Source organism: Pinus tabuliformis, chromosome 9 (assembly GCF_031772625.1).
Source record: "Pinus tabuliformis cultivar Carrire ecotype Pingquan chromosome 9, CPIR1, whole genome shotgun sequence".
In the NCBI taxonomy this organism is placed as follows: domain Eukaryota; kingdom Viridiplantae; phylum Streptophyta; class Pinopsida; order Pinales; family Pinaceae; genus Pinus; species Pinus tabuliformis.
This window is the reverse complement of record NC_142307.1, coordinates 127454167-127472721: the sequence shown is the minus strand read 5'-3', so window position 1 is coordinate 127472721 and position 18555 is coordinate 127454167. Positions and strand designations below refer to the sequence as shown.

General features: G+C 39.6%; 1 protein-coding gene across 4 annotated transcripts in view; it reads left to right on the top strand.

The window, feature by feature from the left end:
* LOC149147425 (uncharacterized) overlaps nucleotides 1-18555 on the top strand; it is a 241367-nt gene that overhangs the window by 214708 nt on the left and 8104 nt on the right. For all 4 annotated transcript variants that reach the window (XM_089439854.1, XM_089439856.1, XM_089439855.1 and 1 more), the window contains one exon: nucleotides 62-138. In XM_089439854.1, the coding sequence (XP_089295980.1) occupies nucleotides 62-138 (77 nt within the window). The remainder of the gene's footprint in view (nucleotides 1-61; nucleotides 139-18555) is intronic.

Below are 18555 nucleotides of genomic sequence, written 5' to 3'. Positions count from 1 at the left end.
TAGCAAAGGTATATACTATATATATACTTTGATGGTTACTGTATGTTTTTCCTATATGTAGGATCATCGTCGTGGTAGGAGTTCTCCAAGGGAGAGAGATAGAGATGCTAAAAAACGAGATATTTATAGGAAACACAGGTACCATTTTCCGAGTTATTTCCAAGGTCATGGATTAATGTTTTTCTTTTTTCCGTATATTTTTATTAGCTTTCTATATGGGCCAAGTAAGGAAAGATTGCATTTTATTCTTTCTTGGAACTTTTGGATATGAGGGTTCTTTTTAAATTTTGTTTTCAGCCATGTATAGGGTGGGTGTGTTTCAGGCAGCATCAGCTATCAGCCCATATTGGGGGCTTGTTCTCTTTAGCACTATTTTGCTTTTGATATTTAATATTTGTGTGTTTCAATTTGTTATATATTCAGGTTAAATTCAATAGATATGGTTATCTGTACATGGCTGGCACTGTTAATTGGATTTGCCTCCAATTTGGCATTTTTACTCTACATCTTTTGCGTGTTTTGTCTATCTATATTCTATTGATATTATCTTCTTAATGTAGTTAATAGATTCCATGCTTGTTCATGTCAGACATTCATCCTCTGCTTTTGATTTATGGAATAAAATGCTGTGTTCGAGCTGCTGTATGGCACCTTCCTTATTTTCTGCAGGGTGTAATGTTCCATGTATGAACAGTCTCATAAGAATTGTTTGATTTCATCATTTCTGAGATTATTGTTCTTTCCTTTCTCAGTGTACATTACTTGTATATACTGTACAATAACTAGTTCTAATGATTCATTCTGTAAGCTAAAGTTTTCATCCTTGTCTGAATTGAAGTGGAACTTGTTTTGACCTGTTGCACTGTGTGCTAAACCCTTCATCATAGTCTAACTGAAATAGAAACTCAGACAGCTTCATGGTCCAGGGTTTGCGTGTTCTAATTTGCGCAGAGCAATCTGTTGATGTGACCAAATGACATTGTCAATGTTCATGGGATGAAATATTCTGTAGGCCTTTCAGCTTAGAGTTCCCACCTTTTCTGACTCATCCTCTGGAGTTATGGTTCTGGCTAATGTCAAGACATTTTTCTTTTATTGTTTTATATTTTATTTTATATGATTTATAAAGTTTTGTTTGTATGCACAAGATACACAAATTTTTGTGACACAAGCTTAGGGTTTTGAAAAAGAGTGTAAAATTGCTTTGCATTTTGTTCTTTGCATGAAAGAAAGCAGTAAACAATGTGTTACAAGGAGCTCTTGATGTGCTTATATTGAGAATACCTTAAGATGGATGAGCATAAGAAACCCTTGATATTGTCAAAATGTACTTTATCAACATAATTGATGCCAAAGAGACATTAAATGAGTTCTTGAAGGAAGTGCCCATGATTTAAAAAGTAACAACTATATCTTGGGCATTGTATTTAATGATGATGAGTTTGGCCCAAGATTGGTTTTCAATGATGAAGGATTTCCTCTGCAACTCACACATTTGAATGGAAGATTGGTCATGCAATCAAGGAAGCAACCATTTGAATGTTTGACTTTGCTTGCTAGAGGGATAAATAGCCATGAGGTGGCATAATTATGCTATTTCACTGTACATTGGTGATGTCTTTGGGAATAGTTGCTTGAATGTTGCACCTGAGTGAAAGTTAGACTATAACATGTTGAAATTTCTAAGTTTGACATGTCAGAAATTCCTACTGCATTATCTGGTTTATTTCACCTAATTGTTTATTCATTAACAAGTTATTTATTCATATAAACACTGAAAATAAACACAAATGCAACCTCAACTCATATACAGATCATCAACCGAAATAATACACAAACACACAAGGGACACCGTTATTTTTGGACAATTGTCCCCTGAAAAACCCAATGCGGGAAAACCGGTGTGGCAGTTCTGAGGGTTTTATTATTATGCAGATTTCTTGAGTACAACTAGGGTACCAAACTGGTTCACCCAACAAAGATTTTTACACGACAGTAATACCTCTTCTCGGAAGCAGATATTCAGCTGCTCAACACTAGTCTGCCCCACGAAAAATCCTTCCGACGCTTCTCCAAGGCTCTGTGTCAGCCCTGCTAGCCTCTGCATAGCTCTGGAACCCCTTGCGTTAGCCCTCTGCCTCTTTGCGTCACCTCTTTGGCCTTTTGCATCACCCACATAGGCCCCTCAGCCTCTGTGCAGTCTTTAGTTGCCTCTATGCAGTCTCTAGTTGCCTCTACTTAGCCTCTTCAGTCACTGCGCTGACCCTCTGGCACTATCTCTACCTCTCTGCTATGTACTCACTGCCCCTCACTGCAACTCAGATCACTTGTTCAAATTTTCATAGCAAACCCCGCTCCAGAAAATCGCACTGACTGATCAATCTTGGTGTATCTCCAATTGACCCTCAAACCTCCTCTTATACTTTTCCTGTTGAGCCTTCAATGGCAGAGATTAAGTCTCTAATCAACGGCTAAGATTAGATTTGGCTTGATCCATGTCATTTAGAACATTCTCACCCAGTTTTATATTAATACCCATTAATATTTTAATTTTCCTAAGTTTAGACCTAGGAACCCCATTAAAAATATTAATTATTTTAATATCTCTCTAACTGGGTGGAATTTCCCCAAACCATTTCTGGGTCTTGGAGATCTGATGTGCTTTAGCCTCTCCACCTATTTTCATCACTATAGCACATCTGAAGCTACCACAACTCAACATAACATATATTTTTCTTTTATCTTTCATGGCTGAATTAGATCGCTGAGGTTGCCATTATAAATATGTTATGAAGACCTTTTATAGAAGGATTATTTTTCTCCATTAAGAAGGGTTATTTTGCTCAGTAGCGTAAAGCCAACTCTCATCCAGCATACATCCTAAAACATCTCCATCATCTTTAACTCAACTTGGTCATGACTGATCCTGATATCCAAATAAAAATCCAATTATCTCCTTGTAGAATCACGTTTGCATGGCTAATTTGTTGCTCTTCTTCTTTCATATTTATCTTCATCGTTGGAAAGAATTAACAAATCAATTTGTTTTCTTGGCTTTTCATCCCTAGAGGTCTCATAGACGTTTCCAGACCATATCTCTTACTAGCAGGCAGATAATATCACCTAGATATCAACAACGAGTTATAGTAGCTAGGTAGCAACATAGCGAGTTATAAGCCAAGGTGCACACCTCTTCACTTGGCTGGGCCGACTTGCACTCCAGAGTCCAAAAATACAACTTTTATTTTAATTTTCTTTCTATATAATTCTTCTAGGCCGACTTAGGCATGTGTGAATACCTCCTGTTGGTACAAAAAATCAACATATATTACCTTTCATTGTATCATTGATGGGGAGCCTTGTCCTTAGGTTTAAGACAAGGCTTGAAGGGAGAATGTGAGCAAAGAAAACCCTAGAAGATGAATACCCTACCTCAAGAAGCTCCCAAAGCATGATTAATGGTGACATGAAGTTCAACCACAAGCTTAAGGAGAAAATGTTCTACCTTGTAAGAGGTCCAAGTCATGACATATGGTAGGGAAAGAGTGCAAAGGATGAAATGCTCTATCTTGAGGAGGCTTGGAGCATGATAAGTGGCAAGGCCAATAGATAAAGGAAATGCATTTGTTGAAATTGTTCGATGTGGCACTAGAAAGAAATTTTATGGTCAAAGGAAGTACCTAACGACATTGTACATTATTTGATAGATATTCTGTTGAAATTTTACGAGATGTGCAGTGGAATACATATTTCTGCCAGATAATTACTTCCTAATGATTTTTCACACAGTATTTAATGCCACTGCTATCATTGAATAATTTCACTCAGGAAATCTCAACATTAAATGCAACGGAAATAGTAAACATTACAGAAAGACAACCATGCACAATAGAGAATAATTTTGCCCTGGGAAACCCAACCTTGGGAGAAAACCTAGCAACTTTTCGTAGGAGAAATTATTCTTCAGCAAGATTTACAAATTAGCAATTTGTGTAGAAGTCCTTGCCAATAATCCAAGTCAAATACCAGTGGAACTTGGTCAAAATATCTACTGGTCAATGCTGGTCAAACAAACCAAAAATAAGAAATTCAACGTCAGTCAACTTGGTCTGGTCAAACAGTCATGCAGTCAAACTTTGCCCCTATGGTCTGCGATCAAATTGCTGCAGTCAACAGTGCACACGTGTAGCCTTACTGCAATCAAATAGCCTTGGTCAACTCCTAGTCAAACTCTGAAACAGTCTTGGTCAACACTGGTCAAAGGTTCAGTCAAAGCAACCAAATCAATTCGTTCTTCTTCCTCACACATGTGGTTGTCTAAGAGAAAGAAGAATGATGATGAAGATGAGAAAGACTTTCTCTTCGTTGGTGGTCAAATGAGACATAATAATGTCTTATTTATATACGTCTAGGGGCCGTGACAACCCAAGGGACAAGTCCTTTCATTGGCTGGCCAACATGACTTTCCTGGCCGACTTGAAATATCTTTTTTTACATAATTTATCTAGGCCTATTTGAAGACCACTTAGTGTTAATTTTAGATAACAATGGTATGCTCTATGCTTAGCACAATTACTTCAATGTACTTTAAGCATCCCAATGGAAATTTCTAAATTAGTTTCCAATAGCAATCACATTAACCATAAATCACATTGACAATAACTATAGATAACACGGGTGGGACTACTGCAAATCGATTCTAACCACCAAAACTCTAGAGACCGGAGTTGGTGATGGGACTTGCATTTATATTGCTTGTATCTTCCTACACTATGGGCGTATGGGTGACACGCCCAGAGATTTGAACACTAGTGGGACTACTACAAATCGATTCCAAACACCAAAACTCTAGAGGCCAGAGTTGGTGATGGGACTTGCATTTATATTACTTGTATCCTCCTACACTACGGGCGTATGGGTGATGCCTCCAGAGATTTGAACACGGGTGGGACTACTGCAAATCGATTCCAAACACCAAAACTCTAGAGGCCGAACTTGGTGATGGGACTCGCATTTATATTTTTTTGTATCCTCCTACACTACAGGTGTATGGGTGACGCCCCCAGAGATTTGAACATGGGTGGGACTACTGCAAATCGATTCGAAACAAAAAAACTCCAAAGGCTGGAGCTGGTGATGAGACTTGCATTTATATTGCTTGTATCCTCCTACACTACGGGCGTATGGGTGACGCCTCTAGAGATTTGAACACGGGTGGGATTACTACAAATCGATTCCAAACACCAAAACTCCAGAGGCCGGAGTTGGTGATGGGAATTGCATTTATATTGCTTGTATCCTCCTACAATATGGGCTTATGGGTGACGCCTCCAGAGATTTGAACAAGAATATAAAATAAAACGCAGAAGAAAAGCCAAGACAAGAGGACACCAAATTTGGCAGATGCCAGGGAAAAACCCTTTGATCAATTCTTCTTGTTATTATATCAAATGTTTAGTAGAGATAGAGAGTACAAAAAGTCAAAATTGACTTGCTAAATCAAAGTTAAAACAACCCTGTCAAATCTGCAGTCAACTACACTAAAATTCGGCCCTAACCAAAAGTTAAAGATGGTCAACTCAGTAGTCAAACTTCTCCTTTGAAGCTCGGTCAAAGGTAGTCAAACTTGGTCTCCAGTAGTGGTCAAAGTCAGCCTAAAATAGTCATAAAATTTGCAGTCAAAGTTGGTCAACCTGAAGTCAACCTTGTGGTCAAATAGGCTTGCGGTCAACACAGGTCAAACAACCCATAATTTCTTGATTTTTGTGCCAATTGATGCGTCTTGGTCAAACAGAGTCAAACCCTCCAAAATCGTAGTCAAAATTGGCCAAACAATCCCCGGTCAATGCTGGTCGAACCCTTGCAACAATCTTGAAATTCGGCCCTGCAATCTACCTAGAAAATTCGTCCTCCTTGCCACACATGTGAGAGAAAGAGAATGCCCAATAATTGTATGAACCAATGAGAAAAGGAGAGAGAAGAATGTGTGAGTGATGATGATGCCAAATGAGGTGAGAGGTCACTTGTATTTATACAAGTCATTGAGGGTGAAGTGACATGTTCATTGGGCTTCATGAGCCTACATGATGATGTTGCCGACCTGAACAATTTGCACATGTGTGGGCATAAATTCAAAAACACACTTTTGCTTGTCCAAATTAGATGATTTTTATATCAATTTTGGTCTTCTCAAAAATAGGAATTCAATGCAATCATCATATCCATCAAATGAGTTGTCCCAATGTGGAATTTGGCCCTAATTGCCAATTTTAACACTCCCTCTCAACTAGGGATAATTCCACCTGCCAGTCTATCCATCATCATGCCATCTTGTTGTCATAAACCATCTTTGTATCTCATCTCATCTCTGCTCTGCTAAACACTGATATGAATAATGATGAAAAATCGATTGAGAGTGAGTCACAAGGCCTTACCACTCTCCACTGAGAAAAGTCAGTCCATTGGTAGAACCTCAACCAGACTTGATCCCAGATCAAGTTGTTGAACACCATGCATCCTAGACATAGGGAGTATGGTAGTACACGATGCGTCCATCGGTAGTGCTATGGTCCTTATCCACTTTTCCCAATTCATTGGCCAGATGAGAGGTACTGCCCATGAGTCCTAAACTGCATGGGTAGGATGTATGCTGGGGCATCAGTAGGAGAAGGTGAACCACTCAACCTGCTCATATGCCATAGGAGAAGGTGAACCGCTCATCCTATGCATATGTCAATCTTAGCGAAAGGTGAACCACTCAGTCTACACGCATGTGAACCATCATGGGGTATCATAGGGATGTTGATTTGGGGTGGCATCGGATGTGCTCTAGGCCTCAAATTTTGCAAGGAGGCTTGGGCACATGTATTCCAAAGAACCCAGAAAGTGTTTTGGGAAATTCCACCTAGAGACAAGTTTATTAAAATAATTAATATTTTTAAATGGGACCCTAAGTCTAAACTTAGGAAATTAAAAATATTAATGGGCATTAATCTAATTGTGGGTGTAACTTCTAGAAGAAGACGAAGATCAAGCCAAAACAATCTGAGCCTTTGATTAGGAGTTAATCTAGGCCATTGGTTGTCCAACAAAAAGATATAAGAAGGGGCTTGAGGGTCATTTGGAAAACACACGGAGAGATCAAGAGATCGAATTTCTGAAGTGAGAAGTTCTTAGGAGGAAATTTCGATCAAGGAGATTTCTTGTAGTTGAGGGGTAGGGATAGCTTGCGAAGAGAGGGATATTTTCTTAGCTGGAGAATCATCAACAGAGAGAGGCAGAGAGTGACCCAATAGCAAACACAGAGGCTGACGCAGGGCCACGAAGGGTCACATAGAGGCAGTGTAGAGGGTGAGAGAGAGTCCGAGATTTTGCTGAGGAGAGTCAGTTTTAGAAGTCGGGAGCCGGGGTGTGAGACCGGGAGGCTGAGAGCAGAGAGTCCGGGCACCAAATCGATCATCAGACTGAGTGACACAGAGCCTAGAGAGATTGACGCAGAGACTGCGTGAGGACTGCACAAAGTAGTGTATGGCCTGCCAGAGGCACTTCATTCAGTATCCGCAACTCAACTGGTCATCCCTACCACCTGTTCCTGTCTTGTCTTCCCACAAAAACTCAAAACGAAGGCCCCAACAGTTACATAATAAAGATGCCCTCCAAGAGATTTGTTAGACATTGGTCCACACACATCGGAATGAATGAGGTCTAATATTTTTTGAGACCTTGTGTTGCTGCTTGTAAAAGGCTTTCTTGTATTGTTTCCCGGAGCACATCCCTTACATACTCCTTCACGATCTTCTTTGATGTTGGGGATGCCCTTTACCATTTGACTAAGTGAGGGAATTATCTTGTAATGTATATGCCCATATCTTCTATGCCATAGTTTGATAGGATTGATTTCCATGTGAACTAGGGCTTGATGAGATGGTGTTATAACTCTATATAGTCTTCCTTCACAAACTCTTATAACTTTTTCCTTATCAATGCTTGAATCTTTTCCCCAAACCAAAACTTTACCATCTACAAAGGCAACCCTATCTCCTTTATCCTCTAAACAAGAAATTGAAAGTAAATTATTTTTCAAACCTGGAACATAGAGTATATTGTTGAGGGGTAGCTTTGCTCCTTTTTCCAGCTTCAATGATGTAGATCCCAGGCTCTTGACTGCATAACTATTGTTGTCTCCTAGCTCCACTGCATGAGATGATGGTTCCTAGAAAGTTGTCCACTTTCTCCTATCATATGCCTTGATGCTCTACTATCAATGATCACATTGTCATCATCAAGAGTACCTGTAAGTGCAACCAAGAATCCTTCACTCTTGACCTTTCTAGATAAGTTGTAGATGGTCCTTCTAATCCATCTTTCTGCAATTCTTATGATATTGAATCCCATCTTCAAGTAACCTGCCATAGAGGGAGTAACCTTTTCTTTCAAGCCAACAAAGTGATCTCCAACCTTCTTCGACCTTAGCTCTGATACCATGTTGAGAAATTAATATTAGTAGGATTTAGGGTTTGATTCCTCTTTCTTGATAATTACTTGTGAATTATGTTGGCCTCTGTTACTTCTTAATTAGTTTATCTTTCATCAAGCAATTTCTAAATTATGTGTATAAAGATCACAAGAACAAGAGACACAAGATGTAGGTGCACATCCAGGGCAAACCCTTATAAGGGGAAAACCCAGTCAAGAACTCTTCCGTGAGTAGATTCAATTCAAGATGAGACACTCCCAGACTTCTTAGACCTAGACAAAGACCTCCTCCAACCACCAAGTCAACCCTTCCCTGCAATAGATGATCTTGACAAAATACTCCAAGTGATAGCTTCACAGTAACAACTTCAGTCTAGAATTTTGCCCCCCCAGCAGCAGAACTTCAACCCCCAGCTTCAGAATTTTGGAACTGAAGTAGACACAGATTTGCAGCCCCAACAACTACCTAGAAAACTTTGCACGTGTGAGAGAAAGATTGCCCAAATTCGATTTAGGGTTTGCTAGCTTCTTCACTCTTTTTCTGCTTCTTTGTCTTGTGGATCAAACTTGTTGAGTGAGTGAGTGAAATAGGTCGAATTGTTTCTCCTTATATAGCCTTTCTGCTGGGTTGAATTGCCCTCATGTAGGTTGACTTCTTAGGGACATGGCCGACTTGGTGTGGAGGTGACAAATTACCTTTTTGACTCAAAACTAATTTTTTTTACATGATACAAAAGCCCAAGAAGGGTCTAATAAAAATGATAATGACTCTAATGACTCAAGACAAAACCTAGAAGCCTTCAATGGAGGCTTTAATCTAGAAAACATTGACCCAAGCATGAAACTCATACTTTAATAAGTCATTTTCTTTTTGACAAGTACAATTATGAAGACCGAAGCTAGTTACATTTTTCAATATCTACAACCCTGTTCAACTGAGGGTTGTAAGGAAATATCCACTCCCTCTTGATCCCTACCTCCTTGCAAAAATCACTGAAGTCCTTTGAAGTATACTCTTATCCATTGTTTGAATTCAAAACTTTGATCTTCTTCCCTGTCAAGTTCTCTACCTAAGCCCTGAACTCCTGGAACTTACTGAAGGCCTCATCCTTGGTCTTCATGAAGTAGACCCAAGTCTTCCGGAAGAAATCATCAATGAACGTCATGTTGAGAAATCTAGGGAAGCTTAGTTAGGGCTCATTTAAATTTATTTCTCTTTAACTTTGATCGTTACTTGTGACATACTTATTAACTTATTCTTCTTCTTGTTATTATTAGGTTCTTGATCATCAAACAACCTATCAAAACATGAAGAACATTTAAGTCAATGAACACTAGATGTAGGCACTCAGCCAGGGCAAAACCCCTATAAAGGGGAAAACCCAGTCAAACTCTTCCACTAGTAATTCAAATTAAATTGAGACAACCAACACCTAAGAACAAAACAAGTGACCTCCTCTCCACCAAGTCAACCTCTCAAGTCAAACTTCAGTCTAAGTCAACACAACTCTGTTCCTCAACAAAAATCTCGGTATGCCTTGCAACTTCATGGTTTCATGTCCTACAACTTCGTGGTTCCATGTTCTACAACTTTGTGGATCTATCACAGACATTCTCTACCCTTTAACTTTGTGGTTTCACTTACAGAAATCTTGGCCCTTCTTTCTTCCATGCTTGATCTTCTTTATGATGAAAAATCCTTCAAGATATGCAACTCGCACACCTTTTTCTCTTCAACAACCTTAGATTTCGGCTTGCTTGATTTTGTCCCTCCAAAAAGGTCAATTGCACTTCTATTAATAGTCTTCTTCAAGGTGGTGGCTTCCTTTTATGAGGCTGACTTGATGAGGAGAGCAGGCTGACTTGGTGGAGGAGGCTAGTCTTACACAATATGACTCTTTTACAATTTTATAAAGCCCAAGAAGGGTATTACAATTTTATGACAGGGACAAGGGCTTATGTCTTAGCCCTAGAAGCCTTCAATGGAGGCTTTTGATCTATTGGTCATTGACCAAGCATGAAACTCATGCTTTAATAAGTCAATTTCTTTTACAATAAAATTTCCTTTTTCTTTCTTTTGACAAGTACAATTATGAAGATCGACACTAGTTACATTCTTCAACATGTCACATAGTACAAGTAGCCATCCAAGGATGATACTGTCACTGGTCCACATTCATCTGAATTTGCTAGATCCAAGATCCCTTTGGATCTAATATCACGACTTAGAAAAGATTCCTTGGCATTCTTGCCAAGTGCACAACCCATGTAAACGTCATCATGTTTTACCTGGAGCTCTAGAAGACCTGTAACCATCTTCCTTAATGCTGCCAAAGCCCTGTAATGCAAGTGAGCAAATCTCTAGTGCCATAACTCACATACACTGATGTTGTTATGTACCAATGCCTGGGCTATGTGGTACCTAGGGGGGATAGTATGGGGTACAGAAGGAGGTACGCAAGGGAATAATGTAATAATGGGATGGGTCATAGTTATATGGTAAGCTCATGGTATTAGATAGATGGTATTGAGAGAACCATGGTAATGACCCATGGTATTGTATGCATGAATCATATATAGAGGTAGAGACTCCCCATTGATGGATGTCAAGAAATATTGTATGGACAAGCATATGGCTTGTGGAGTGTTCTCCTTCCTTAAGGAGTGATCGTATGGTGTTGCCCTACCTTAAGGGTTTGATCAATAAAGAGAAACATATCTATATTTAGATCTTGTTATTTCTGGGTATATTTCTATTATCATATATTTGCAGGTCATGTCTATTACAAGTGGTATTGAAGCACTTTCTTGGGCAATGCGGAGTTTTTTTATTATTTTTGCAGGATTTTTTTGGGGTGGCAAGTTTGTAGATCAGATCTGTAAGTTCTGATGCAAAATTTGCAGAATTTAATTGCAGATCTGGGTCCTTTGCAAAAAAATACCCAATTTGAAAAAAAGATCGGTCGAATCAGAGTCCAGACGAGAGAGATATCGCTGATTTAAAAATTCGCTGTGTTGCAGAAATTTTTGACGAAAATTCGTGGACGACGGATCTCCAATTAATTTTTGTCATTTTTGTGGGGAATTTTGAGAAACAAATTGCGGATCTGAGATCCTCTTGAAAAATTACCTAATTTCAAAAAAAAAATTGGTTGAATTGGATTCCGGATGAGGGAGATATCGCTAATTTAAATTCAGTTTTTTTTTTTTTTTTTTTTTTTTTAATCAGAATTTTTTGTGACCGCAAGATAGTTGCAGCGCGAATCTGGAATTCCATTGCCTAGATAGGGATTTCTATCACATGGGAAGATGCAGAATGGTCATTCCATTTCTTGAAACAGGGAATAATAAGGATTCTGAGCAATAGTGACTGAATTGATCCATTTTAAATTTTCGCCAAGTAAGTGATTTTTTTTCAAAACTCTCTTCATGGCTTCTAGCAAGAAATATTTTACAGGGAAAGATAATGGTCCTACTATTGAAGAATTCATAACAGACCTTAAGAAAACCGTTTAGGAATGTTGGACATATTTCGTATGGACTTGGCTGAAAGATGAGGCTGCCATATGGTGGAACTCACTTGACAGAAAGAAGTTGTCCAAACTTTCAGATGAAAAATTTGAAAAACTCCTTTTAGACAAATGGTCTCATGTTAGAAAACAGGAGAATGAGACATGTAAGGGGTTATTTTATGAAGGTATCTCCTTATTACAGGTTCATGGATGTATTCAGAAAGAGAAGATAATTGTGTCTACCAATCCTAGTTGCAAGTATAATTTTATTAATGTTCATTTGGCTAAAAGATTGCAAGTCGCAGCCAAACAAATGGAGCACACACAAGTTAATAATAAGGAGGTGCAAGTTTATAAAGATTTGAAGATTTCTATGGACAAGTATGTATTGCATTCTAATTTTTATGCTTCAGATATGGCCAATGTGGATGTTGTTTTGGGATACCCTTGGATGGAATCTGTTGGTACTATCAATATTAATGTGCAGAAGAAATTCCTGAAGCTCTGGTATAAAAAGAAGAAAATTACATTACAAGATATTTCCATCAATAAACAGGTAGAGTCCAAGGAGGCTGAAGCAAAATATGTTCCAGGGACTAACACATTAGATGATGAATCCGTGGTTAAAGTAATATTGGAAGATAAGAAACAACAGTAGGTGCCACAACATGTACCAGATACCAATCAGGCTCAATTAGGTGGTGAATTAAAGCAAGATACGCCATTGGTTAAAACTCCAGCATATCACCACCCACATCACTCAGCAAGAAAACAACCTACAAGATGGCAACAAATCAGCAACAAGGACAACAACCTCCACATGACAGATAGAGAGGGGCGACGATCCACCCACAACACACCAACATAGAAGAGCCGCTAGGGTCAACTTCCATCTCAAGCGAGCGAGGCACCAACTAGATCGAGGGTTCACCTTCTCTTGGATGGTTAGATGCACGTGCATGGTACTAGTGGACTACTCTTTTGAGTAGATCTTATTATTTGTGTTCTTCTAATGTTTCGGGGATGAAACATGTTTAAGAGGGGTGGAATGTAGTATACCTAGGGGGGATAGTATGGGGTACAGAGGGAGGTACCTAAGGGAATAATGTAATAATGGAATGGGTCATAGTTATATGGTAAGCCCATGGTATTGAGAGAACCATGGTAATGACCCATGGTATTGTATGTATGAATCATATATAGAGGCTAGAGACTCTCCATTGATGGATTTCAAGGAATATTGTATGGACATGCATATGGCTTGTGGAGTGTTCTCCTTCCTTAAGGAGTGATTATATGGTGTTGCCCTACCTCAAAGGTTTGATCAATAAAGAGAAGCATTTCTATATTTAGATCTTGTTATTTCTGGGTATATTTCTATTATCATATATTTGCAGGTCATGTCTATTACAGGCTAGATGTCCTACCAGTGTATATAGTCCTCCCTCTCGAACACCTATCACTTTTGTTGAGTCTATGCTCGAGCCCTTACGCCATATAAGAACCTAACCATCTACAAACGCAACTTTGTAACCTCTATCCTCCAATGTTGAGATAGAGAACAGGTTCTTCAATCATGGTACAAACAAAACTTCTCATTTGTAGAGAATCTCTGGTGTCCAGTTGAAATGAAGTTGTTCCAAGTTTCAACTCCTTTCACTGCATACTTGGCATTATCTCCAAGTTCCACCTACAATGTTAAATCCCTCTCTCTCAAGTCTGTGAGAGAATCTTGAAACGCTGTCATGTGCCTAGAAGCATCGCTGTCCACCAACCATATACCACTACTTTTGGTAGTCGTGCCTGAAAGAGCAGAGACAAGAAAATATTCATTTGGCTTCTTCTTACGCTTGGCTTTCTCCTTAGCTCCCTTTGGCTTTGGAATAACTTCCATCACATGATCTTGAAGCTCATTTTCTTGCAAGACAAGGGAAACTCTAGTCTTCCATAATCGGAAATTAGTAGCTCCATCCAACATGTCTTCTATTCTAAGACTGGGTACCATCTTGACAAGAGATCAAGAATCTACATAAGTTGTTGAATATTGTCTCTTAGGCTAACTTCAATGTTGATCTTTCAACAAATCTTTGCTACCATGTTGAAATTCTACAAGATGTGTAGTAGAATTAAATTTTCTGCCAGATAATTACTTCCCTATGATTTTTCACACTATATTTAAGGCCATTGATATTGTTGAATAATTTCACTCAGAAAATCTCAAATAGTAAATGCAGCAGAAATAGTAGTGATCATAGAAAGACAACCATGCGCAATAGAGACAATAATTTTACTTTGGGAAAACAACTTTTCTTAAGAGAAATTATTCTTTAGCAAGGTTTACAAATCAACAATTTGTCTAGAAATCTATGCCAATAATCCAAGTCAAATACCAACCAAACCTAGTCAAAATATCTATTGGTCAAGCCAACCAAAAATCAGAAATTTAACGTTGGCCAGCTCAACCTGGTCAAACAAGCCTATGGTCAAACTTTGGCCCCCAATCAACCCTACGGCTTGCGGTCAACAATTTGCTCATGCGACCTTCTTGTGGTCAAATAACCTCACTCAATGCCCAGTCAAACTTGGTCAAATAGAGGTCAAACAATGCTAGTCAATGTTGGTCAAAGGTTCGGTCAACTTCAGTGAAAATGGCTAGATCAATTTGTCCTTTTTCCTCACACGTGCGGTTGTCCAAGAGAGATAAGAATGAGGATGAAGATGAGAGAAAGACTTGTTCTTTGTTGGTGGTCAAATGAAACATCATAATGACTTATTTATACAAGTCCAAGGGGTGTGACAACCAAGGGACACGTACCTTCACTGGTTGGCCAACATGACTTTCCTGGGCCGACTTGAAGACCTCTTAGCCATGTAGAAATACCTCCCGATGTTGCACAAAAATCAACATATTCCACATATTTGAGGGCATGTTTCATTTGTGACGTATTTGGGGGGCAATACACTTTGTTGAAGGCATGTTCTAAATATTTGGAGATTCCCTTGCATGGGGAGCTATTGTCTGACATGGTCCAAGCCATAGTTGCGGGGGAGCGCGCCCCCCCCCCCCCCTTTGAACCCGCTCCCGAATCGTGCTCCGGGCGGGAGCGGCACCGGAGCGTGCTCCCAAAATCGCTCCTGGACGGGAGCGATTTTCGGGAGTGCGCTCCCGAAAAAAATTTTGCGCTCCCTGCCGTTTTCGGGAGCGCTGTAGGGAGCGGTCGCTCCGTCGCTCCCGGAGCGATTTTTAATGCCTGGGAGCGATCGGGGAGCAATCGCTCCCGATCGCTCCCGAGCATTAAAAAATCGCTCCGGGAGCGTTTCGACGGGCGCCGGGAGCGATCCGGCGGAAAAAAAATCCGCGGACGCCAAAAAAAAATCCAATTTTAAAAATTTTCTTTTGTTTTAAAAGCCCAATGGGCCTAAAAAAATTTCATTATCACTTCATTGAGTTGAGTTTGTTGGAGAGCAAGAGCAAAGGAGCAAGGAGAAGCGAGGAGCAAGCCTGCAGAGGTAAGTAACTTAGTAATTTAGTTAGTTTAGTTAGTTTAATTTAGTTAGGTAGTAATTTAGTTAATTTAATTTAGTTTATTTAGTTTAAAAATCATGAATTTAAATTAAATTAATAAATTAAATTAATTAATCCCAATAAATTAAATTAATTTGCAGATTCAAAACCCTACAAACATCAAACACCATGGACCTGGCTATATTTCTTGGCATTTTCCTCTTCTTGGTCCCTTTTATGGTTATTATGGTGCTGGAGAGTAGGAAACGGAGGGGCCAAACTGAAGAGGGGGATGACGAAGCTGGAGAAAGCCGAATTGATGAAAACCCCGGTGAGGAGGCGCTGGAGGAGGGTGAACATGACCCTCAAAAAACTAAACAAGACCAAACCCCATTGTGGAAATATGTTAACAGGGCTGAAACAGGGAGAGGGGGTGGAACCACTAAATTTCATTGCCCCCATTGCAACACTGATTACACAGGTTCATACACCCGTGCTAGAAGACACCTTTGTGGGAAAAGGCCATGGGATGGAGACAAACAAATAGGAATCAAAACTTGTACAGCGGTGTCAGCAGCGGATAGAGCCAAATACATAAGGGAAGAGGAGGAAGCCCAATACAAATCAAAAAAATCAAGGGGTTTCTTTGAACCAAGCTCACAATCACAAAGAACTCCTTCAGCATCCTCCCAAGGCAGTGGATATGGAGGCACAGGGTCATCATCTTTAAGGCGTAGAACCATATCAGATTTCCTTGATGAGGGGTGTAGGAATGACGTGGATTCAAAGGTTTACAGGTTTCTCTATGCATGTGGGATACCATTCAATGTTCTTCGCTCACCTTATTGGCACGAAATGGTTTTTGCCATAAATGATGCCCCTAAAGGATACAAGAGCCCTGGGTATGACAAGGCAAGAACCGTTGGCCTTGATCATGAAAAAGCAAAAATATCACATTCTTTGAATAGAATGACAAGTTCTTGGACTGACCATGGGGTGTCCATTGTATCTGATGGATGGACAAATGTAAAAGGCAAGCCATTGATAAGTGTTCTTGCTGTGTCTGTTAGTGGTCCCATCTTTCTAACTGCACATGATTACTCAGACAATTTCAAGACCGCCATCAACATTGCAGAAGCATTACTTGAAACAATTGAGCGTATTGGGCCATACAATGTCATCCAAGTCATCACTGATAATGCTCCTAATTGTAAGGCAGCGGGAGCAATTATTGAGGATAAATACCCCAACATATTTTGGTCTGGATGTTTGGTTCACATGTTGAACCTTCTGTTGCATGATGTTGTCAAGAACAAAAATGAACAATACCAATGGATTGGTTATTTGTACAAGAAAGGCAAACAAATGATAAAATTTATTACAAATCATAGCAATACCCATGGCCTTTTCCGCAGTCACTCGAGATTGGAGTTGTTGAAGATTGCGAAGACCAAATTTGGTAGCTATTACCTCACCTTCAGGCGCCTTTTGAAGGTAAGAGAGTCATTGGCTAGCATGGTATCAAGTCCACATTGGCAGGTATTAAAGGAAAGGGCTACAAATGCAGCTGACAGGGGAGGTTTTGAAATGGTGGAGGAGGCCGCTCTTGATGGTCAGTTTTGGACAAGTGTGACGCAAGTATTGGATTTCACCAAGCCCATTTATCACATGATTCAGTTTGCAGATACAGACAAACCAGTGATTGGCGAGGTGTATGAGCAAATGGATACCATGTTGGGGCAAATAAAAGATGTTGTTCATAACAGAGATCCCGACTTGTACAAACTGATTCACGATTGTGTGTGTGAACTGTGGAATAGACTTAATCTTCCACTACATTGCTTGGCGTATATCCTTACGCCAAAATACTACTCTACATCTTGGTTGGGCCAACTTGCAGCAGGGGGTGGGGTTAGGACCAAACCCCATTTAGATCCAGGGGTAACTAGAGGATATTTGGAAGCATTAGAAAAGTTGGTACCTGACAGGGAGGAATGTGCAGCTATGCGCCTTGAAATAGGCAGATACTTCAGTGGCACTGGTTTGTATGGTAACTTCCATACAATGGATGACAGATATAGATTTGATACTCTCACATGGTGGGAAACATATGGCGGCCAGGGACTTTTGCCAAAATTGGCAAAAAAAGTTCTTTCACAGGTTGTAAATACTTCTTCTGCAGAGAGGTGTTGGAGCACCTACAGCTACATACCTAATGTGAAAAGAAATAGACTCAATGAAAACCAAGCAGAAAGCTTGGTTTATGTGCATTACAACTTGAGGTTGTTGAGTCATTACTGTGATCGGGCTTATGAGGATCCCACATATAAAATTTGGGACAATCACCCAGAGGATGACAATTTGGAGGATGGCATTGTACATATTGAAGAACTGGAAGAGGAACTTGTAAGGGATGAAGATGAAGCAGCTGCAGCGGCCATGCCACCTCCACCTCCACCTCCACCTCCACCTCCACCATCCAGTAGTAGTGCTCGAGGTCCGAGTCTTGTTCCTTTGCTGTCCCCACCTCCATCTACACCCTCACGTGGAGGTTCTAGTTCTGGTCGTCGGTCTGTGCGGGAGACTCCTAGAAGACCACTACGACCTGCTCATACTCCTGGAGACTCTCGTGGCAAGGGCCACATGTAGATTTACAGTTTACTTGTCTTTTTTAGTTTCTATTAGACTTTAGTTTTCATAACTGTTGAGTTTTGAGTCCTTGACTCTTGACTCTTGACTCTTTCATATCATAATGATATTTTTTGTAAACAATATATCACTGTGACAATGAAAATTTGAAGTTTGAAGTTGGGCCTTGGCAATTATAACTCATTGGTAATGATTGTGAATTATGAGTATGATGCTTTGTGAAAGACTAAAGTTGTTTCATTTCATTTCATTATTCATGTTTCGTTTTATAAATTTATAACATTTCATATCATGTTAACAGTTAGAAGTTAGGACTTAGAAATATCTAAGATATTACTTCTTGTAATGGTTAAACTTAGCTTACAAGTACAACTTTGGTGATCAATGATGATAAATGTTATTGAATTTTCAATT